Source organism: Meriones unguiculatus, chromosome 5 (assembly GCF_030254825.1).
Source record: "Meriones unguiculatus strain TT.TT164.6M chromosome 5, Bangor_MerUng_6.1, whole genome shotgun sequence".
In the NCBI taxonomy this organism is placed as follows: Eukaryota; Metazoa; Chordata; class Mammalia; order Rodentia; family Muridae; genus Meriones; species Meriones unguiculatus.
The window spans coordinates 14,459,902-14,483,442 of NC_083353.1; the positions used below are offsets into that span (position 1 = coordinate 14,459,902).

The 23,541-nt window shown below is 47.5% G+C and overlaps 2 protein-coding genes across 4 annotated transcripts in view; one reads left to right on the plus strand and one right to left on the minus strand.

Moving 5' to 3' along the window:
• Smyd1 (SET and MYND domain containing 1) overlaps positions 1-6,257 on the plus strand; it is a 40,002-nt gene extending 33,745 nt beyond the window's left edge. For both annotated transcript variants that reach the window (XM_021658966.2, XM_021658967.2), the window contains 4 exons: positions 1,116-1,208; positions 2,117-2,280; positions 3,762-3,930; positions 4,820-6,257. In XM_021658966.2, the coding sequence (XP_021514641.1) occupies positions 1,116-1,208; positions 2,117-2,280; positions 3,762-3,930; positions 4,820-4,978 (585 nt within the window). In that variant the 3' untranslated portion in view covers positions 4,979-6,257. The remainder of the gene's footprint in view (positions 1-1,115; positions 1,209-2,116; positions 2,281-3,761; positions 3,931-4,819) is intronic.
• Positions 6,258-12,005: 5,748 nt separating this feature from the next.
• Fabp1 (fatty acid binding protein 1) lies at positions 12,006-17,074 on the minus strand. Of its 2 annotated transcripts, XM_060383560.1 has the most exons (5): positions 16,874-17,004; positions 16,466-16,572; positions 15,089-15,261; positions 13,791-13,883; positions 12,006-12,126 (listed from the first exon to the last, which is right to left on the minus strand). In XM_060383560.1, the coding sequence occupies exons 2-5, from the start codon at positions 16,533-16,535 to the stop codon at positions 12,076-12,078; spliced, it is 387 nt and encodes a 128-aa protein (XP_060239543.1). In that variant the 5' UTR covers positions 16,536-16,572; positions 16,874-17,004; the 3' UTR covers positions 12,006-12,075. The 2 variants fall into 2 exon arrangements, with proteins under 2 accessions (XP_060239543.1, XP_021514644.1); XM_021658969.2 differs by lacking the exon at positions 16,466-16,572 and having other exon boundaries at positions 16,874-17,074.
• Between the last annotated feature and the right edge of the window lie 6,467 nt (positions 17,075-23,541).

A 23,541-nucleotide genomic window follows, 5' to 3' on the forward strand; every position in this document is an offset into this window, starting at 1 on the left:
GGCAGGATCTCAGTGATTCGGTAGTGTCAACTTTATGTTGGAGGTAAAGAGCAAATATCTAATTGGACTTAAGGCCCAATCATTAGGAAAGAGTTCCCACCTGACACTCTACCCATGGATAGAGAGGCCATGGAACCCAGAGGAGGGCCTACTATTTTCCTAAAACAATATAACTTTTAACTGTATTCTAAATATTGATCCTTAGATCATAGATAATGCAGTTCTTACTCCACATTAAAGAAGCTTCTTTTTTGCACTGACAGAGTATGACAGATCCACAACTGGCCAAAATGCAGAGGATAAGTGACCACAGGGGTGACCAGCTCCAAATGCTGCACCTGCAATGCAGCTCCTACACTCAGGGCTCAGGGACAGTGATGTTAGAGGAGCAGAAAGATTGTAAGAGCCAGAGGACCAGGATGCCTGCTGTGAAGTAGTGTCTTCTAGAGACACAAAGCCACACCCATGAAATCTCAACAGTACGATTGCCTGAGCAAGACCTTCATAAGGTCAATAATCAATGTTCCGGGGAACACTGTGGACAGGGAACTCTTACAAGGTTCTGGCCTTACATGAGGAGGGACATGCAGTCAGTGGCTGCTGAGAGACAGACACTCAGTTTTCCTCAGAGGCGAGCTTCCCGATAAGGTGTCTAAGCCAAGTAGTCATCCTTACGCTGTATAGGAGCAGCACTGGGAAGGGGTGCAGCAATTCGGCCTGCGGTGGGAAGAAGGGTGGAGACACTGTGAACACAGCACCCGTCTGTGGAACCCTCCCAAACAAACCGACCTAAACTAAAGTGGGAAAAGCCGCATGAAGAGGCAGTTGGAAAAGCTACAGGGATCTTGAGAAATGTCATTCATTTCTTCAAGTGAAGAAGAATGAAGAAGGCTGATTCCTTCACTACAGTGAATAAATTCATTACGGTGACTGTCTTAAATGGCAGATGTCGGAAGATAGTTTACTTTTGTGTCCTTTGTGGTAGTAGTGGGATTGAACCTTGGGCCTTATGTGTACAAGGCAAGTGCCCTACCCTCCCAGCCTTCAGGTACTCTGAGATAAAAATGGGCTGCCCCATGAGGTGACCTCAAGCTGGATGCCCCTCTCTTTTCCAGCCATCCCAGGAAGTGGTGAAAGAGATAACACAGTTCTCAAAGGATACACTGGAAAAAATAGACAAGGCTCGCTCTGAGGGTTTGTATCATGAGGTGAGAGCACTTCTAAGAGGGGATAGTGATGGGGGAGGGTGGAAATAAGGGAGGTGTGTGAAGGGAAAGGGGGATAGTACTGAACAGGCTGCGTTTCCTAGAAGGCCATATCTCTTCCTGCCTTCCTATCTTAGTGCCCTTGAAGGGTGTGTTCTCAGTGAATGCTCAGCCCAAGGAGAGCTGGCCCAGAAGAGCAAAGACTGCTGGATCCATGTGCTAGGGGTTGGGGGTGTGTGCCTGTGACAGCCCAGGTGGCATCAGAAATGGAAGAACGGACCCTGAGAAGGGCCTGCTTGTTTTCCTGTCACTGAATATATGCCTCTCACACCCTGTTGCTGCCCACTGGGCATTGCACTGTCAGGTGGAGAAACCATGAAAACTGAGTGTTATTTATGGTAGGGAATCTATGACCTTTTTGTTAGGAACAAGAATAAGTGTGGGGCTCCACCAGCTCCATTCCCCAGCTTCTCCCCTCTCCATGCCTATCTTCCAGTAACATTACAGGCTGATGACTAAGCCTTGAACCACAGGCCTTAGGAGTGGACACTGAACCAAACCGTATCAATACACTTCCCTTGATTTATCTATACACACATATGCGCAAGTTTAGTGTGGATGTAGATACGCACACATACATGCATATGTAGTTTCCACTGCTCTGCTGCTTACTGACTGAAAATTCCTCACTTTGTTTATCATCTTTATGTCCCAACTCTACCCTTTCCCATGCCTACATCTTAGCCACGCAGGCCATTCTGTTAGTTCAAACCACAAACCTTGTTTCCCCTCCCCCCATCAGAAATCTCTGCAGCTCTCAAGGAGTGAGCGTAGTGTTGTCTTGATGTTCCACCTGTCAGGCAAGCATGTACTGTGGCACGTGGTGAAGATGAAGCTGTGTCTCCCCTCAGGTTGTGAAGCTGTGTCGGGAGTGCCTGGAGAAGCAGGAACCGGTGTTTGCCGACACCAACCTCTACGTGCTTCGGCTGCTAAGCATTGTGTCAGAGGTCCTCTCCTACCTCCAGGCCTTTGAGGAGGCCTCGCATTATGCCAGGAGGATGGTGGATGGCTACATGTAGGTGATGGTCCTGAAACTCAGGTAGTCTGAAACGGTCTATTTCAGGAACACCAGAGAGATGGCACACATTTGATTGCTCCTCCTTTACACACAAACAGCATTAGCAATAGGTCATGGTCATGGTCGTGCATCTCCTTACAAATGAACCTTTTACCATGGTGTTCCAAGTAATAATGATCAAAAGGTCATCTGATCCTCAGGTGACGCCTACTTGCCACCTCTGGTTGGTTTGTGTTTACTCCTTTATTTGTCACTTGATCCGCATCTTCTGCTTTTGATTTTCCTAAATGAAGCTTGATTTTAAGTGCTTGGAAAACTTTTTTTTTTTTTTATTCTCCCTTTAATAACCTATGACAAAGCCTTTAACACAGGTTTTCTGGGCAGGCACTATTTAAACCATAGCAATATATTTGCCTTGTGTATATCTTTATATAGTAAGCATATGTGTACATAGATATACACGTAAGTACATGTGTATGCAGATATATACCATACATGCATAGAGTTTTCACAGACACACTATGAAGAGAGAGAAGCCATTCTTGCTTATAAATCATAATGTGCTGCTTCCTCATTTTCCTCCACCAATGTTCTCGATTGCCTTCTATGTTCACATTAGCATAGGAATTTGTGTTTCTGATAAGATGAGTGCATTGTCATAAGAAAGCTTTTCTTTGAAGGAGGATGGTCATCAAAAATTCAGGTACGCTGTCCAGCATGCTACAAAGGAGCCTTGCCAGGAGAAGAAAATACAGTGCCATCCAGGAAGAACACTGAAGTTATAGTTCCGACCTTGAGCTTCTTTATACATTCCCCAGAGGACAAGGGATGCTGCAGATGGCACCCAGCTCCCTAGGCTCAGGCATAGATAGGTCTGTTTTGTCATCCATGAAGCCTTAGCTTGGTGGTCCGTGTCAGATTCCCAACTCTCCTGGCTTCACCGTGTAGAACATTAGTCACTTCTATGTATTTCAATACCCCACAACAAGCCGCTGGTGCCTCATAGCACTAGTGGGAAGACTGCATGGACTTGACCAGTGCTGGCTTTGGTGTCATTTCCATTTGCTGTGACAGAATACGGATTAGAAGCAAAACGGTTTATTTTAGTTTACAACTCCAGGTCACAATCCATCATTGCACAGAGCAAGCTGAGGTCACATCAAACCCACAGTCAAGGGCAGAGAGAGGGAATGAATGCACGCAAGGTTGCTCTCAGTTTGTCCTCGCTGCTCAAATCTAGGATCCCCTTCTCAGGGAATGGTGCTATGGATGGGTCCTCAGGACAGATGCCCACACTCATACCCATAGCAACCTAACCTAGAAAGGTCCTCATTGAGACTCTTCTCTCAAGTGATGCTAAATTATGTATGTCAAGGTGTCAGTGATAGCCACCAGGGTGTGTTAGGAGTTGTCCTGTGCGGTCGAGATGTAAGGACAGTTGGAATGATGGGTCATGATCACATTCTGTGCCTCTGCAGGAAGCTCTACCACCATAACAATGCCCAACTGGGTATGGCTGTGATGCGGGCAGGCCTGACCAACTGGCATGCTGGTAACATCGAGGTTGGGCACGGGATGATCTGCAAAGCCTATGCGATTCTGCTGGTGACACACGGACCCTCCCACCCCATCACCAAGGACTTAGAGGTAAATAACCCAGCTGTCACTGTACTGTTTGGGGGTCTCTTGAGATGGAAGTCCTGGTTCATCTGGACTTTGCTTTGTGGATGCCAGCTAGACCAGAAAGGAACTTAGAATGCGTTAGCCCTCTCCCTTGATTGATATGAGGAAACAGACTTCCAAGAGAGGGGTACACTCTGTCTGTAGCTATCCAGTGGTTTGATGGGGAGGTCGGAGCTGGCTAGTTTTATATCCAGGATATAAACTTAGTACATTGACTAAGCTTGTCAAAGGCAGAGCCCCTGTCAATCTTACCACTGTGTCTGGAGCCTCTGAGCACCAAGCTCTTTCTGCATATCCTCTGTGGGTATGTGGGAGAGCAAAGACTTTGTTCTGTGTTGTACACTCCAAGCTTCCCAACCTGCTGTGAAGTGCACAGAAATCTCACTGTCTCCTGGATGGTGAAACGGGGCTGAAGTGGTCAAGCCCCTTTGTTGAGGTCCCACAAGCACAGAGTTCAGGATCAAGGATTCAGACCCAGCTCCTCACCTGACGATGACAAGAAGCATTCTCTGCTGACAACAACCCTTCAGCTACTGTCTCCTGGGTCCAGCTCCCTCCCTCTGTGGTGCTAGGCATATTGCAACACCACCAGACCACATGGTGCTTCCTTCTTTCTCTCTCCCCTCTCTCCCCCCACTCTCTCCCTCCCTCTCCCTCCCTCTCTCTCCCTCTCCCTCCTCTCTCTCTCTTTCTCTTTCTCTCTCTCTCTCTCACACACACACATACACACACACACGACAAGTTTCTGAAGGGATAGAGTTGAATTTTATTGACCAGGGGCATTTATCCAAAGATATGTCACGACCATGTCTTGGGGACATGTCCCTGTCAGTGGTATATCTATGTCCCACAGGCCATGCGGGTGCAGACAGAGATGGAGCTGCGTATGTTCCGCCAGAATGAATTCATGTACTACAAGATGCGAGAGGCTGCCCTGAACAACCAGCCCATGCAGGTCATGGCTGAGCCCAGCAATGAACCAGCCCCAGCTCTGTTCCATAAGAAGCAATGAGGACCTTGTTGGAGAGTGAGGGCAATGTGCCTGGGGGTCTGCGGAGATTTCTACCCTGTGTCCTACTGTCATTTTGCTCTCTCTCACCTCAGACCTTTTTCTATATGTATTGGGTGCTGGGTTCCACCATCTATTTAATAAAGAAGCCCCAAATATAATTGGTCTAGAAGGACAAATGTAAACAAATAAGGCATAGCATAAGAGTAAATGCAATGGTGAACTCTATGAAGAGAGGTTCAGAGGAGGTGAGTGTTTGGGGGTGGGTCGGGAGCTGGGGGCGACACCTGAGCTAAGGGTAGCAGGTGCCTAGAATCTCGGACGACTACTCGTTTATCTGTGCAGGAGTCTCTGGGGCTATGGTCTCATCTATGGTTAGGAATATTCAGGGTCTTGCAGCCAGGGATGGGTGATGTCTGTATCCCCAGGCTGGTGTAGAGTTATGATCAAAGGGCTGGGGCTGTGTTTGGCCCTTTGAGATCTACTCAGAGGCCTGAAACTCATTTGCAATGGAGCCTAGAAGAAGGCAGGAGCCTTGTTTGGATCACTTGTGGTCTCAGTTCCTAGTCTGAGCTTGAAACATAATTTTAGAAATAACTCTAGAACACACAGAGAAGGAATCTTTCCCTTCCTGGTCCTACTCGCCAAGCCTGTAGATGTTTGTGATGTGGGGGCTATTTGAAGAAAAGCTGAGGTTTTTCTGGCTGAGATGAGGAGTGAGGAGGGCTTTTCAGGGTGAAGCTGAGGGTCTGCATGCCTGGCAATGGTGGTCCCAGCAGAAGTGGATTGTGGGGGTTTCAAGCTGGGGCAGTCTGCATCAGCTTAGGCTTCATCATTGCCTGGTGAGACTCTGCTCATACAAGTGAATGACTGTGCTTAATTTCTTTATGCTGTCCATATTCTGGGGGCTTCTGCCCTTAAGAGAAGGCGGTTCAGTTGGCCTAGGAGCACATCAGAAGTGTGGCTAGTTTGCTCTGGAAAGACATGGAGGTTTCTGGTGCTCAGGTCTGTTATCTGATCTTCTACCAGGAGCTCCAGCCCTCACATCACCTGGCTGCTCTGCTGCTCTGCAGGTCAGCATGCTCCAGATGAGAGCCCTAACAGCTCTTCTAACACCTGTCACTCTGAGAACACTCAAGAATGCCACCTCTGTCATGTCACTGGCTCACATGACAGGGCCACATCCCTTTGTTCATCTTTCTATCTCTCTCTAGCATAAGTCCTGGAACATAGTAGGTGCTCATTAAATGTACATTGAGTGAATAAATGAATGAAACCCTTATCTTGGAGTTAAGAGATACACAACTGTGAACTTTTAGCATCTGAGTCATAGCATTAAACAAAGCTCATTAACCCCCTCTGTTTATGGAGCATGGCTTCCTGTTTCTGACAGTCTTTCCAGAGGTGCTCCATCTCATGGAATTTCCTGTGATGATGGAGGGGATGTCTGTCTGTGGTCTCCAGTTTAGTACTCACTAACAGCATGTGACTGCTGAGCACTGGAATAAGATTAAGGACATGAAATTAGAATTTTATTTAGTTTCAGTTAATTTATGTCTAACTAGGCAAGGTGGTCAGTAAATACAACATTAAACTGTAATTTTAGGGAAATTCTTTAGTGTTGTTTTAAAGAGCATGGAGGCTGATAAAAAACCATCGAAGTTTGCCTTCTTCACAGCTATCCTGATACCAGACTGATAGTTCTCCCCTGCCTCAGTTTCCTCATTTATCCCTCTGCCTAGGTTGGCAGTGAAGACTGGATTTTTAAAGTGCTAGCCTCTAAAGTCCTTAGGATAGCAGCAGGCACATCAGCAGGATTTAAAGAGGACTTGCTAGTGTCACACTCGCTGAGACCACATTTCTGCTAGTGTTTCTATTTTCCCAGCTAGAAACGTAAGGGTGGTTTGTGGTTGTGTGGAATTGGCTTTGCCAGCTCTGGGAGCCACTGGCACAGGTCTTCACAGCACCATGCTCACTGATATCACACTGATAGGCAACTTGAGGTCGGCCATGATGGGAATGCCAAAACCATGCTCATTGCCTTAATCTCAGAGCACACGTGTGAACTTGTAAAAGGGGAGAGACAGGGTGGGGTCTTAGAATGTTAGAGGAGCCTTTGCTTACACCGGAGTGGAGACAGTACTCTTGAACCTTTACCCCTCAGAGCCACACTAAACATGTTCTGGGCTGAGTCCAGGCTCCTTTCCAGAGTGAAAGATTTATTGTGTACACTCAGTTCTCTCTGTCTCCCCTCATGCATGCCCTACTTTCATCATACCCGCTGGCAAAATAAACACCCTGGGATGTTCTCAGCCCTCCTGTGATTCTTTTCTGATGTGGAACACTAGAAAATTGTGGATGCTCCATGTGTATATAAGACATGATCCAGGACCAGGGAGCTGGTTCAGTGCTAAACATGCTTGCCATTAGGTCTGACAACCTGAGTTCAACCCCAGAGTGGGAGGAGAAAACAGCTTGTCATGGCCACAACATGTGCACATGACATCTACATATCCCCTTCCCCAAGTAAATAAATAAAATGTAATACACACACACACACACACACACACACACACACACACTCGGGAGGCCTGCCTGCCTGCTAGCCTCCATACCTTGTGGGGGGGCAAAGGATGCCCAGAGGCCTGCCTGCCAAGTGTACCACCTGCAACAGGAGCCACTCTGATGTGCAAGTAACATAGTGGTGGGCAGATGGGAGAGAAAGAGAAGCAGAACAGTTTGAGCATCATGAAGAGAGGTGGAGTCAGAGATGCTAGGGTGGAGAGGAGCAGCCTGCCCTGCCACCTGAGGCGGTGGTGAGGCCCTGGCCCATGCTGTCACTGAGCACCATGTCTGGGTCTGTGGCCTTGCAGCAGCATAAGTCTGTGAGAATATCCGTGGCTTATGTTACCACTAAAGACCATGCGGATGTCCCTTATCTGGACTGCTGCCTGGAAACATGTTCAAGTCCAAGGGCTGTGCAGAGATGGCTCCACCCCTCACTGGCTGTGGCACTTGGGGGCTGGCCCACCTCTCACTGACTATAGCCCCTGGGAGAGTGGGCCCTGCACCTCGCCTGGGCAGCACAGTAGAACTGTCCCTGTTGGCTTGGGAGAGCCAGTCTCAAGAGTATGAGAGCAGGAGAACTGGCCCAACCCCTGGCCAGCAGCAGCACTCAGAAGAGTGGGCTGCACCGCAGCTGGGCAACACAGCAGAGCTGCCTCTGGTGGTGTGGGTGTGGGTGAGCTGGGCCTGAGGGCATGAGAGCAAGAGAACTGACTCTGGCTCCTGCCAATGGCAGCATCATATGGCGCAGCAGGAGCAGTGCGGGAGAGCTAGTCCTGTAGGTGTGGAAGAGCTGGCAGGCTGACCAATTCAGCTGCCTCCCAGGAGCACATCCAGGCCTTTGATTTGGCCCACCCCAGCATTTAATCATTTATTAATCACTAGAGTGTGTGAAAGGGACAGTCCTACAGATCCAAAGCTGCAGGATCTCCGTGACGCAGGCCGACAACAGGATATCCAAGAGGAGTCCTTGTGAGGATCCAGTATTGATGGTGTAGCAGAAGCTAGAATTCTCCAACCAGACCAATGACTCGTTGCAGTAAACACTTGCAAGAAGAGATATGTGGACACAAGGGTATTCTGTGAGACACACTGTGACACAATAGCTTCCAGACAAAATGTTTTTATGTTTTGCTTATTATTTTATTTTATTCTTGTTTTTTGTTTTCTTTTGGGGGGCAGGTTATAGGGGCACAGGGCAAATATGAAGGGACAGGGAAATGAGTGAGATTGGGGTACATTACGTAAAGAAATAATCACAAAGAATCAATAAAAAGTATATTTTTAAGTACCCAGAAGCTCAGGCCTAGACCTTGTTAGAAACTCTACTGCTTTACCCTTTCAAATCGCTTTCTCTACCTTAATGCAGTCAATTATAAAGAAAAAGAACAAGGAGAAAAACAAAAGCATGGGGCTGGAGAGATGGCTCAGAGGTTAAGAGCTCAGTCTGTTCTTCCGAAGGTCCTGAGTTCAGTTCCCAGCAACCACATCATGGCTCATAACCACCTGGTGCCCTCTTTTGGCCTGCTGGCTCACATTCAGGCAGAATACTATATAAATAACAAATAAACGAATCTTAAAGAAAAACAAAAGCAGAAAGAGAAAAGGAAGCAGTTATTTTACGGACATACTTAAGAACGTGTTAGCCGCGAAAGAGTTCTTACAGGAATGAGAACTCCCTGTTGGTGAAATGTCCACAGGCTCGGGAAAGGGCTGTAGAATCAGTATATGAGCTCTAAGTTCCCTGGGCACCTGTTGAAAATCCAAGCAAGCATATCCAACTCCTCCCCAGCCCAGAGCTAGTCTCCATGTACGACCCTGGTAGGAGTCATTTTGGGAAATGTTTTGTTGTTTTGTGTTTTGAGACAGAGTTTCTCTGTGGAACCCTGGCTGTCCTGGAACTTGCTCTGTAGACCAGGCTGACCTTGAACTCAGAGATCTGCCTGCTTCTGCCTTCATAGTGCTTGGGTTAGAGGTAAGTGCTGCCACTGACCAGCTCATTTTGGGTAATTCTGTCTGATCCCCAGAAACTTTGCTGAAAAACTTTCGAATTACTCTTTCCTAGCTTCAGAAACAAAGAACTTAGTTGTCAACTTGTTGATAAAGCAAGCCTCTTTTCCCCATATGGCATTCAGCTGAGTTTCTTTGGTCATGACAGTTTCTGTCACTGCTGTGACAATCACACTGTTCTAGTTTTATTCTGTTGCCAGGCCAAACACCATGACAGAAAGCAATTTGGGGATAAAAGGTCTTATTTCAGCTTATAGCTTCCAAGTAACTGTTAGTCATTGAAGGAAGTCAGGACACAACCTTACCCTGCCTACAAGACCTGAAGGGAGAAGATTAATAATAATTTCTTAATAATTTCATGTAATAATTACTATATACAGAACAGTTAATTAATTTTACAACCGTATGCTATTATGTTGGAAGTATGTGATATTTTTTAATTTTGTAGGGGAGTATTGGTTTTTTATTTTTTAATTAATTAATTAATTTTTATTAATTACATTTTATTCACTTTGTATCCCAGCTGTAGCCTCTCCCTCATCCCCTCCCAATCCTGCCCTTCCTCTCTCATCTCCTCTCGTGCCCCTCTCCAAGTCCACTGATAGGGAGGTCCTCCTCCCCTTCCATCTGACCCTAGTTTATCAGGTCTCATCAGGACTGGCTGCATTGTGTTCCTCAGTGGCCTGGTAAGGCTGCTCCCTCCTTAGAGGATGGTGATCAAAAGCAGGCCACTTGAGTTCGTGTCAGACAGTCCCTGTACCCGTTATTAGGGAACCCACTTGGATACTGAGCTGCCACGAGTTACATCTGTACAGGAGTTCTAGGTATTTCTATGCATAGTCCTTGGTGGAGTATTGGTCTCAGAAAAGGCCCTTGGGCCCAGATTTTTTGGTTTTGTTGCTCTCTTCAGGTTCTGAGCTCTTGTCCCTCCAGGTCTTTCTATCTTATAGGGGAGTACTGTTAAGAGATTGCATGAATCTCAGAAGAGACTTTGAACTGTAGACTTTTAAACATTGTTGAGAATGTAATAGATTATGAATGAGGGCTTTTGAAGTTGGACTAACTTCATTTTGCATTGTTATGGCTACAGGCCTGTGAGGGCCAAGGAACGGAATGTGGAGGCTTGAATAGGGATGGCCCCATAGACTCCTGTGTTTGAAAGCTTGTCCCATAGAGAGTGGCACTATTAGGAGGCGTGGCCTTGTTGAGGGAAGTGTGTCACTGGGGGTGGGCTTTGAGGTCTCCTGCACTCAAGCTATGCCCAGTGTGGCTCATAGTCTTCCTCATGCTGCCTGTGGAACAAGATATAAAACTTGTGGCTCCTTCTCCAGCACCCTGTCTGCCTACACACTGCCATGCTTTCTGCCGTGAGGGTAATGGACTAAACCTCTGAAACTATAAGCCAGCATCAAGTAAATGCTTTTTTTGGTAAGAGCTGCCATGATCATGGTGTCTCCTCACAGCAATAAACCCTAAGACACCACTGTCCTGCATGCTGGGTGCATTAAGCAGCAGACCTCACAATTCTGGAGGCCAGGAATCTGAGATCCAGTGTTGGCAGGTTAAGTTCCCTCTGAGAGACCAAGGAAAGCATATGGTCCAGGGCTCTGCTGGCTCCTGAGAACTTTTTGTTGTGTGTCGGCATTATGCCAGTCTCCACATAGATGCTTCCCAGGAATGTCTAGTAAGGACATTGGCAATATTGAATTAGGAGCCCACCATCATTTTTCCATGGTCTCAGATAGCAGCTAATGTTGTTTCCATAAAAGCTCACAGTTTGAATGACTGGGCAATAGGATTTCAATGCATGGATTTCTGCTGCCGTTCAACTCCTATCAAACTCCTGGCGGTCTGGGACAAAGCATTATGCAAGGGGTTGCTTCCCCTTTCTGCTTCTTCCCATGTTGTGGACTACGTCTGCATATTAAACCCTCCAATAAAAGAAAAAGTTGCTCATTTGTAGCTGAGTGCCCAACCTTTCAGAGCTTGTCCACGGGTGGGTGGGCCATTTGTGGCTGCACTCATGGCAGTGGCTCTCCCTTGCCTGCTGTCTCCTGATCTCTGTCCTTACTCAGAGACACTCTCAGAACCGCTGCACACCCTCTTGTCCAGCTTCTTGGCCTGTGGCCGACAGGAAAAAGACATGCCAGTCACTCTACAGATCCAGCCACCTTGACATTCCTGTCAGGTACACCCAGGTCAGAGGTCTGTGTTCAGGGTGAAAACGACACCACAGATCTGAGCAGATGGAGCGATGCACACAGATTATAATTACAAAATCATAGATGATCAGTGATGATTGGAAAAAACATGGCTTGGGGGTAATAGAACTTGTGCCGCACATGTGTAAGGCGTGCGCGCACGCACACACACACACACACACACACACACACACACACACACACCAATAAAATGAGAAACAGTACTGCCATGGTGAGAAGCCATCAAGAAGAAATGCTTTCAAAACAAAGTTAACTTTATTGCATTAATTTTACACTGTAAAAGAATATGAAATGCAGCCTTGTCTAAATCCTCTTGCTGACTCTCTTGTAGACAATGTCGCCCAGGGTCATGGTCTGAAAGTCGAAAGAGATGTTATCAAATATTTTCTTGATGATTAATTGTAAAACAGACAAACATAAAAATTGTCTCCCCAAATGGCCCCAAATGTGCTAACACATGACAAAAAAAAAAACTTCAAAATTTACAATTTTCTTTAAGACCAGAGGAATGGCTCACAACTTTTTCTAAAACACTGTGCTGGGTCTTGTCACTTCTCTTGTCATGTGGAGGGAGGGCTGTCTCGCCAGCCGTTGAATTGCTTCCTGAATCAATGATAGCTATAGGAAAGCCATCCAGAGCAGCCCAATACAGTGTCTCAAAATTTCACTGATCTCTGTTCCTGTACACTAGCTGCTTGTGGCTGAACACAAGCATACGTCCGTGGACACACGGGAACATAGGAGGTGCTAACTACTTTCCCTCTTCATCTTGTGAGGGAAGCACATGGGAACACGCACATTCCTGCTCTGCTGTGGGGTGAGTGGCCAGGGTGGGGTGAATGCTGCTTCATGACTGATGCCCCTGCTCTCGTGCTTGAGGGGGGCTTTCTCTTGACCTGATCCTGTCACTTAGACAGGTGTTTGCCTTCTTGACCCCCTAAAGTGCATCCTGGATACAACGGAAAGTTGGGCAACCCGAGTGTGGGAGGAACGCTACGATTACCCTACAAACTGGGGGCAAAATATGACCAACAGCCTGGCGTGGAGGATGGTTGCATACGAGTGCATACTCAGGGTGTATGTGTTCATCAGCGGCCATAAACTCGGCAGAAAGAACAGTGGCCTCACACCATTGCCAAGTGGGCAGAGGAGTTTATTCGGCACTTGAGCTGTGGAAGAAGGGGCCTCTGTGGCTCCTTGGTTAGTGCTGGGGCAGGAGGAAAGGCTGTGGCTGTTGGTTATGCTGAGGTAATCAAATAGGACCAGCAACGAACAAAGTCTCCCTGTGTAAGTTTTGTTCTGAGGGAAGCAGCACTGCAGCCTCCAGGGCAGGCCGTCGGCACACACCGTGAACTCTGGCACGTCTCTGGATTGAGTGGATTTCTTTCACACTGAGTGTGCGGTGAGGCCCCATTCAAGAGCAACAGGAAAAGGGAGCTACGTTCTGCACACCCTGCTCTGTGCCTCAGCACATCATGCACTTTCCACCCTATCCTGTTTGGGTGCTGTTGGGAAAAGGGACTGTGGCAGGGAGTGGGCAAGGAGGAGAGAGGCGGAGTCAGGGCTGCGGAAGTAGCTGACTGAGAAAGTGGAAGTGGAAGGAGGGGTGAGACACCAGGTGAGCTTCCTCACCTGGGTGCGGCTTCCTCAAACACGGCTCTTCTGTCTGTCAGGAAATCACCCTGATATTCTGCTGTGGTTTGGCCAGAACAAGATGGCTGTAGATGTACTGAGTGCAAATTCCGACTGTCTACAGTGTGAACAGATTCCCCTAGGGCTTGAGCAGTGAGATTAGCCCAAGAGACAGGTCCAGTTCAGGGAAACCCTGACTGCCTTACTTTCCCTATTTAGAAAAGCGTTGTTCAAATGATTCCATACAGTGTCTATCAATTACATGGTAAATAATGGATCCTCTTACATGGTTGAAGACATTGACAAGAGGCAAGATAGAGAGTCAAGGTCTCGGGAGGAAAAGATCCCCCAGGCACTGGGGTGGCAAGACCAGAGTGCCAACTTACATTGGTGATTGTGTCTCCATTGAGTTCAGTCACAGACTTCATGCCTTTGAAACTTGTCACCATTTTATTGTCACCTTCCATCGTTACCACTGCCTGCAGAGAAGAGAGATCATGGCCCATGAGGAAAGGCCTAGCAATGAAGCTAATGAAGTTGGATCCATTATCAGCTGACAATGAATCAAATGTCCTGCTCATCTCCTGTTCTTTAGTCCTAAATGTAAATAGGGCGTATTTATGAATGAAAGAAAATGTCAATCCTACCTAAGCAATTCTCCCCTCAAAAAAAAAAAAAATCTAAAATAAAATGTAAAATCCAATTTCTCAAGCTTATGGGGGGAAGCGGTAGTAATACTCCAATCACCAGCATCTGAGGGGATTCAGTTTGCTTTGGTAGATATTGCATCTTTTCTATTGTGGTGCCAGTTCCAGGCCTTATACACCAAGGATGGTAGTAAATAGAAACATAGCTGTGGCTGAGTGCTGCGGGTTTGAAATTCCAGCACTCAGGAGGTAGGGACAGCAAAATGTTAAGTTTGAGGGCAGTTTGGGCTTCAAAGCAAGATTAGCTATGTAGTTTAAAAAAAAAAAAAGGAAGCAAGGGAGGGATCAAGAAAAGAAAGGAAGGGAAAAAAATCTAATCAAGAGCAAAAGACATCAGCCAAGGTTAAAAATATGTCTCTGCAATGGCCATTGGAAAAGAGCTGTCGTAAAATCATGACACCCAACCCCTTGTCACAAGCACATCAGGAGAATCTCCTGCTCTTCACCTTGATACGCAAAACAGGCAGAAATAAGCACAACCAGAAAAGATAAAGAGGCCTGGAAAGGCAGGAGCGGAGAGAACAGATTCATAGTCCACTGGCTGCCCTGGTCTCTGCAGGCCTCACAGGGAGGGGCAGATGGCAGGACCCACAGCCCCTGGATCTCTCTGCTATCTCCTGTCCACTGCTCACACAGCCCACAGACAACTGGCATTGCTGCTGGGAACCAGCTCCCAGGGAAGGTGGAGCTGCCCTGGCTCAGAGAAAGGTTTTCACTGACACCAATTTGCCTCAGTTCTGGGCTCTCCTCAGAGCACTCAGAGAGCCAGGAGTGCTGTGTCTGGGAGACCCTGAGACTGATGATCCTGCTCTGTACCTGTTTCCCCCACATGCTCCGTGAGAGCCCAGATGCCCGTGAGCCCCGAGACAATGAGAAATCTGTTCTCAGAGCACTCCGTGTCTCCTGCCTGAAGTAGGCTCAGTGACATGGTCTCTATTGGGAGAATTTTTGGGAAACAGGATGTAGCAGGAACATACCTTGACCTTTTCCCCACTCATGGTCTCCAGTTCACACTCCTCTCCCAAGGTGAATTCGTTATGGAGCACTTTGGGCCCGTAAGTGATGGTGAGTTTGACTTTCTTCCCTTCATGTACGATTTCTGACACTCCTTTGATATCCTTCCCCTTCTGGATGAGGTCCTCAGGCAGACCTGGTAGAGACCATGTAAGGTTAGAGACTGGAGGAGCAGAGTTGGTCACTGTATGTTCCTGAGGCCCCACAAACTTCTATATAGCAGACCTGTGAGCAGTTAGGCCTTTTGCTTCTGATAGAGAAGTCAGTAGTCTCTATTCTCTTGCCAATTAGTACTATTATTTTTGAGACACAATCTCTCACAGCCCAGGCAAGCCTTAACTCACTATACAGTTGGTGATGGCCTTGGGTGTCTGACCCTCCTGCTTCCACCTCTCTAGTGCTGGTTGTCATACTTGGCTTGTATGGTGCTAGGGATTGAAGCCAGGGCTTTATGCATGCTAAGAAATCAACTGAGCTGCATTCCCAGCCCACCGATTCATTTATAATAAGGACCCTCATTTAGCCCAAGGGCCCTTTCCTCTGTGGCTCCCTGCTTCTTACTCAGTCTCCTTCCTAATTCCCTCCTTTAGAGGCTTTGTTCTTGGAGTGGGGACACTTCATCCTCCAGGATGTTTATCTTCCAAATCAAAGTACTGCTAAAGTGATAGGGGAGCTCCTAATAATTAGGCCACGCACGAAGTGGGACCATGCCAGGCTGCTGTGGCCTCCGGAGTCAAGACTCTTGTGGGTAATGTACAAATATCTTTTGCCCCAGAATAGGGCTTTGCAAATTTGTGCTTTTACATGAAGGTTCACAAGAACCACAGAGTTCACAACAAGAGTGGAGGGACCTTTGTACAACTAAGAGATCCCCAAATTCCTGATCTGTGACTTGTCTGCAAAGGAAACTGTGAGTCCTGGAACGAGCTGAATGTCCTCCTGTCCCTGCTCTTGCTGTTGCTCATCTTTTCCTGTTGGTACCCTCTTTGTCCCCCTTCACCCTCTGCCCACAGGGCTCTCTCTTCCTGGAACATATTCTTCTTTCCCTGGTTCCAGGTGTAGCCTTCGCCTCCACAGAATCTTCCCTCCCATACCCTGGGAGACATAGGGTGTTTAAATAGGGTCTCTGGGACCCAGCACCTACTTCTAATGCCAACTCAAACACTGTCTATACTAGGACCATTGCCACAGCTAATTCTGCTTTCTTGGCCCTGTTTTTGTCTCAGTTATAAAATGGGAAAAGAACAGTGATCAATTCAGGTTTATGGTGAGGACTAAATGTGGGCATTGTATGGCAATACCTGGTCTAGCATCAGACAAATTAGGGAACACTTCATTACCTTTATCTTCAAATAATTGGTCAGGATTGTACCTCATTACACTTGGTCTCCCTGATGTATGCACAAGCATAGTGCTTGTGGTACGGTTGGCCTTTAATCAATGATGGCTAGAAAAATGAATGAATGGGTGAGTGGATGAACAAGGGCTTGAAAAAAATTACCAGCAGACACACACTTCAATCCAGTTCCTACTCCAGTTCAGTGTCCTTTCCACTGCCTCAGGGTGGCCTTGGCCAGAGAGGAACAAGACAAGTAGCAAGAGACCAGGAAAGTTACTAAAGCACCCCTCCATTTGGTATAACCTGGAGCCCTCCTTCCACCTCAACATCAGACCTTTACTGTCTGGTGATAGTAAGGTTAGACCCTCATTGCTGTTACATCAGCTTTGGCATTCCATCTAGCACTCACCAATTGCCTTCATGAAGGGCTCAAAGTTCTCTTGGCTCTGCAGTTGGTACTTGCCAGAGAAGTTCATGGTGGTGATGAGGCTCCCTTTCAATGGGTGACCACAGCAGTTCTGCCTGCCAGGCCACCCACTGTTGGCTATTTTATAAGGGGCTTCTTCCTAATCAGATATAGGCCATAGGTCAGTGGTTGTCGATTTCTTTATGGCCAGGTTCAAACATTAACTCCTGAGAGCAATGGTCAATGATAAAAATCAGAATGGGCAAGGCAGAGGTTTGTTCTCATTCTGCAAACATTAATGAGCGCCAATCAAGTGCAAAGCTCTCTGTAAATGTCGCCTCTGTGGTGACTTACCCTGCTCATGAAATAAGTGTGAATGCATGAAATGTATGTGCATAGATGTATATATATGTGCAACAGACATGCGAATCATGTCTGTAGCAATGCACGTGTGCATATATACATATGTGTACGTATTATATGTTTGTACACTTGTGTGTATGCATATACATATATGCATATATAATACATTTATGTATATGTGTATTACATGGGGAGAAATACCTTTGAGCTCAAAACCTTTTTTATATAACCTTATGTTTGTTCCTCAACCTTTTTATTATTATACAAACGTAACTTCACATACATGTCATCAGTCCCTAAAGTTGTTTTGTCTTCTGAGGATTCTTCCTCAATGATTCCAGGCAAGCCTCCCTTTTGACGTGCTAACAAGGCCTCTGCTGTCAGCAGGTGTAAGCTCTTTAAAGCAGCAGTGTGAAAAAGTAGATGCATTTTGTTTGGTGGAGAAAAAGTCAAAGAAAGAAAAAAGGCATCCTCTGCCCATTGCCTGCTGGTGTGTTCCATCCCTGCCTCAAAGCCAGGAGCAAAGAGCTGAGGTGGTTCATGGCAGTTTGGCGAGATGGAACTGGCCTGGGGAGAGTCGTAGGGATGCTTCCAAAGATCTTTGCTGTTCTTGTTTGTCATGGGGAACAGAGGCTGTGTTACCCAGGGCACCCCAGGTCTTGCATCTGAGGCAGTTCTCAGTAGGTGCCACTTCACACCCTAGTTTTCTCTGCCTAGACTTTAGCACCAGCCTCTTCACTCACAGCTGTCAGCCCTCTGTCTAGTCCTCTCTACCTTGAGGTTACACAGACTGTTATAAGTCAGTGCCTGGGATATGCCATGCCTCGCTTTTAAACCTCTGATGGTCCCTACTGCTCGAGCGGGGACCGGTCCCTGTGTCTACTGTCTTGACTGTGATGACTGCTCTCAACAGGACTTGCACCTTGCTGTCATGAGCTCTCGCTTCCGTCTTTGAAAAAGGCTGTCATTGCCTTAACTTCTGTGGGGCTGTTAGGCTTGTGAAACCAGCCTAGTCACACCTGGCTTCTCTAGAGGTCACAGCCAGAGGCCAGCTAAATGTGTCTGGGGTGTGCACTCCTCTGTGTTTGAGCCTCTGTCTCTTCTTCTACTCTTTTACCCTTTTCCAGCTGTCTGCCTCCCTGAAAATCCTCCCAGCTGGGGGACCACTTTATAACATTGCTGTTCATATTTCTGCTGCCTCCACTCAGCTGGGCTGGCTGCTCTACATTCTTCCTCACCGGGCTCCTTCCTCGGTATTCTCAGTGGCTGGCACATGGGGTGAGTTCCATCAGTGCTAGTTCAGGGGAAAAATAAAAAGATAACGAGGCAATGACTCTTATGATGAAGAAGGAGAGATACGGAATAGTAAAATCAGCAGGTCAGTCCTGTAATCAGTGAGTCATATGAGTCTTGAAGCAAGGAGACTGGAGGGCAAGCGTGAGTCTGTGCATGTGTGAGGGCCTGTGTGAGCCTCATGTGCACAGTTTGTAGCTTGTGCGTGTGTGCAGCTTGGCCGACAAGCCAGTGAGGATAGTGTGAACGGGGTGTGAAGTATTGCCCCCGGCCTGAGGGCCCATGTCTCTTTCCACCCCGGTGTTCTTTCTCTTTTTGCTGTAACCCTGCTCTGTCATTCAAGCCTGCTAAGCCCATGGCGGGGGACTTTGCATGGAATCTTCTCTGTTTCTGGACAGTTCCCTCCCACTTGCATCGTAATCACCCAAAGGATGGAATGTTTATCTAGCCCGTCTGCCCAGCAGCAGCTCCCTACTCCACTCAGAAACCTGCTGGGTTGCCATGTCTACCTCTAGGCCATAAGGTTCTAGTCGGGAAGATCTGGGGTGGGAATGAGAGGGAGGAATTTTAACTGATGAAATCTCATGCCAGGGGCATCATGCCTCAGGAAGACAGCTTAGGACCAACAGCCATGCCAGCCTACAGTAGGGATGTATCCACCACTTCAATGTCTTTGTACAGACTCTCCAGAACCTATGAAATTTGCAGCTTCTGATCCAGCCAATGAATGTACATGCCACATAGCCAATACCTGAGCGCTTCTCATTCATCCCCGATAGATGGTATTTATATGCACCTGTTACAGGCAAGGCCATTGCTTGGCATGATGAGAGTAGAGGCATTAGTTGAATGTAGCAGCGCACAGATCTCGGCCCCAGCACAGATGACCTCTCTGCCCTCCCTGCTCAGCCCTCTTCTAATAGTGGTGAGGACATGAAGTGCCTCCTGGTCCACACACTGAAATAACGCATGGGAGAAGCACACATATTAAGCCAACTAGGAGCATATGTGGCCTTTAATTTTAGTTGGTGACCAAGAGTGAGCTAATGCCTCAGACTTTCTTGGTACTGAAGCTCAGGAAGACAGCATTTTTAAAGGCAAACCCCACAACAATTATAATTTATATAAAAGCTAGGTGAGAGTTGGAGTAACCTTGAAACAGTCATTTCTGGCAGAGCACAGTTATTTCAGGCACAACATAACAATTATTTTTGACTTATAGCTTCTTCAGGTAGTTTAGTTTATGTTAAGTTTATATAAACTTAATACACGTGGCCCATCATCAGGATCATGGAAATCTCATATGTGTCACCAAGGCTAATGGGACTGCTGTAACAGCACATGCAGACAGCTGAGATCTGTCTAAGAAAACACAAAGTAGAGTCAGGACAAGATGGTGCTCCCTTGGTCACTTCAACAACAAATCAGGGCTGTCCCTGCACATCTTGTGTGTTGAGCATCTATATTCATTTGTAGTTACCCGACCACTTGAGCACAAGGACAGGCAAAGTGGCTCAAAGGATGATGAGAACATCAAGGTACCTTCGTGCTCTGAGCCTAGAATGTGTGTCTTTTAAGGTGACTTACTGTACAAAGGGGACAATGTAGACACAGATCTCTAAGTGGTACCCTGAAGTTTTGAATTTACATATATAATGAATTTAAAAGTCTAGTCTATTAAGAAGTTGCATTGGAATTTTGTTAGGTGATTTTGCCGCCCCGCCCTCCCCCCCCCCCCCCGAGTGCGCACGCACACGTGTTTGTGTGTGTGTGTGTGTGTGTGTGTAAATGACTGGATGAATTATTTGAGAAAGCTTGTTTGAAGCTCCAATCTGGGCAACAAGAGCCAAGATAGAGAAAGGAAAATTTTTTTCCTTGTGCTAAAGACCAGAAAGGCCTGGAGGGGAAACGGAGGGACCAGCAAGGCTGCAACAGTGCTTTGGTGACTGCCAAGCCTGCTGCCGTCTTGTTCAGTAGACTAGACTCAAACAAACAAGTGAAAAAACAATAACAAGAGGAACCAGTGTGGGGTTAGAGCATCAAGCCACTAAGACCCCTCCCTCGAACAAAGCAGGGATTCTAAGAAGGCCAGTGTTGACTCCGAGAGTGGCTCTTTACTCCAAAATGACTACTTCCTTTGTTTTAAAACCTGCTCCTCCTCCCTCAACAGCTTCTGAAGATGGAGCTGTTGGACTGGGGATTTGGCCCACAGGCACAGCTGGCCTGTGCCTGTCTGATGACCACGCAGGAGTGGAGCTATGACGATACCTGAACTCCCTTCACTAGAGCCGCCTTCTTCATAGAGAGCCACGCCACAGGAGCGTGGGGTCATGAAGCCTGGGACTCCGTGTTTTGGTGTGCTGTGATGGCTGCAGTCACATGAGAAAGCTGGATTCGTGGGCTCACTGCAGAATCTGCAGAATGTAGGCGCAGCATCCTAGCATGAGGTTGGAAATTTGAGCAGTGGCTTCATAGCAGCTGAGTGCTGGAGCGAGCAGACGTGGCCTTCTACAAGTTTGTCTATTGCCCTAGTGTGAGAGCTGAGGACAGTTTGAGTTGGCAGCAGCAGCTCCACCCAGGAGAAGTTCTGTTTCCTCAGAGGAAGATCATCAGCCCTGATTCTGAAGACTTCCAGATTTTGGTGCAGAAACACTCCTGCCTTCCGTATGAGGCTGTCCCCGGCCACCACACGTGTCAGACAGCACATATGCTGTCACTAACCTGACCAATAGGAGCTTATGCCCCCATTCAGCCCTCCTCGTCCACCACCTGTCCAAAGAGCTAGTCCAACAGGATAGAGTACTAGCTAGCATGCACACAGTCCCTCTCAGAGCAGCTAAAAAGATAGAAATGAAGGAAGGAAAGGGAAGAGGGCAGAGAGGAGGGTGGGGGAAAAGTCCTCACCACCCAGCCCAGCGATCAAGTGCCTGCTTTGGGAGGCTGTGTGGGCAGCGTGCTCTAGCCATGCTCTCTCACGCACCCAGCTGCATGTGAGATGACACACTCATGTAAAAGCAAAATCTGACACATAAAAACCTTGCACTCGGGGCTTCTGCTGACCATAGGTGTCAAGCTGCAGCTTTCTTGGTCCTCAGACACAGTGAAGTCTGGGGACGTCTCTGGATTGAATGGACTTCTGTCCTGTAGGCTGAGTGTGAGGTCTGCAGGCCCACCCCAGCAGCAACAGGAAAAGGAAGCTATGCTCCCCACATCCTGCCCTGTGTCTCAGCACCCCACACATTCTCCACCCCATGGCTTTTGGGTGCAGTTGGGAAGATATTCAAGAGCAGTATCTTGAGGAAGGGGCATCCTTTCTAGCTCACCTGGTGTCTCACTCCTCCCATTTCCACTTTCTGAGTCAGCCACTCCTGCCGACATCTCTGCCTCTCTCCTCCCTGCCCACTCCCTGCCCACTCTCCTTTTTCCCAACGGCACCCAAAGGAGATGGGGTGGGAAGTGCTTAGTGTGCTGAGGCGCAGAGAAGGTTAAAAAAATTGGGGGGCTGGGGAGACGGCTCAATGGTTAAGAGCATTTGCTGCTCTTTCATGGGGACCCTGCACCCATGTGGCTCACAAGCACCGGGAACTCCAGCTCCAGGGGATCTGCAGGCCTCTTCTTGGCTCTGTAGCCACCTGCACGCACATGGTATAAACTTACAAACAGACACAGACACATACACAATAAAAATGAGTAACAGTAACAAAGAGTATAAAGTCACAGCTGTGCGTAGTTTTATATAAACATTAGGTGACCACTATGACATAGTCCACCTATACACTGAACAAACATGAGAGGAGACAAAGCTAGCCACAATGACAAAGTTCGTGTGGCAGCCATGAAAACATAAAAAATTACAAAAAGAAAACAAAAAAACAAAACAAAACCAAAAGAACAAAAAAACCTCCGCAGCTTTGGATTTTGGTCACCTCAAAGACTGTGTCTCCTCTTCCAGTGCCACCGGCCACCTCTCTCCTTCCGGTCTCATCGGATGGGCAGCATGGAGCCCGTGGAGAGGAGGGAGGAGACACGCCTCTTGGCAGCCAGGGTATGTATTATTATTGTAACAGCAACGTGCCTGCAGTGCCAGTGAGCCTATTTCCTGGGCACTTAGGACAGAGGCGGTGTCTGAGGAGCCCATGCTTCCCTCCGACCTGGCTACAGGAGGAAAGAGCCTGGGTTAGGGCCCTGCTCTTCATAACCAGTATTCCACCCTTGAGCCTCATCAGGCCTCAACTTTCCTTACTGTTACATGGTCATAATTTTTTTTTTTTTTTTTGGCCTGGTGAAAACTGGACACTTGGCCTCTGCACCTGCCACCTTCCCTGCTGTGGCCACTGGCCTGGGAACTAATTGTAAGTTCATCCCCTGGCTTGGGGGGCCTTCTTTCCCATCGCTGCAGGCTAGTGGGTAGTGCCTCCAATCCCAGGTTTGCCGATGGTTCAGCTGAGCCTTTTACAGGCCTGAGCCATAGTCGTTTGCTTGCAGGCCACGTGGACTCAAGCTGCCGGCCACTTGGGACTATGACTAGGTCTGGCAATCAGCCCAAATGACCCAGCCTGATCTCATTGCCTTTTACAGAAGTTTCTGCTTTTTTTCAGAGTTCCCAGAACTTGGGTTCATCTGAAAACTGTTAAGATTCAACCTTCACTCTCCAGCCAGGCTTTGGGGAAAGTGTCCTTAAAGAACAGCCCTGCAGCTGGGGACATGGCTCAGAGATAGATGTCTGCCTGGCGTGCACGAAGTCCTGAGCTGCCTCATGGCAATTATGCTCTGCCTTAGAGCAAGATCTGTCTTCACAGACCGTGTGGGAGTTTTGTTGCTTTTGTGTTTTTAGAAATTTATCTTCTTGGAAGATCTCACTGTGGGGACAGAAGTCAAAACTGGCACCAGACAATTACAAGTGGTTGGGGAGCCGTTCATCAGGTCAAGGTGATGCCGGATGACACTGACTACCTGAGTTTAATCCTGAGAACCTTTGTTAAAACAGTGAGGCAGGGCACACACCTGCAATCCCA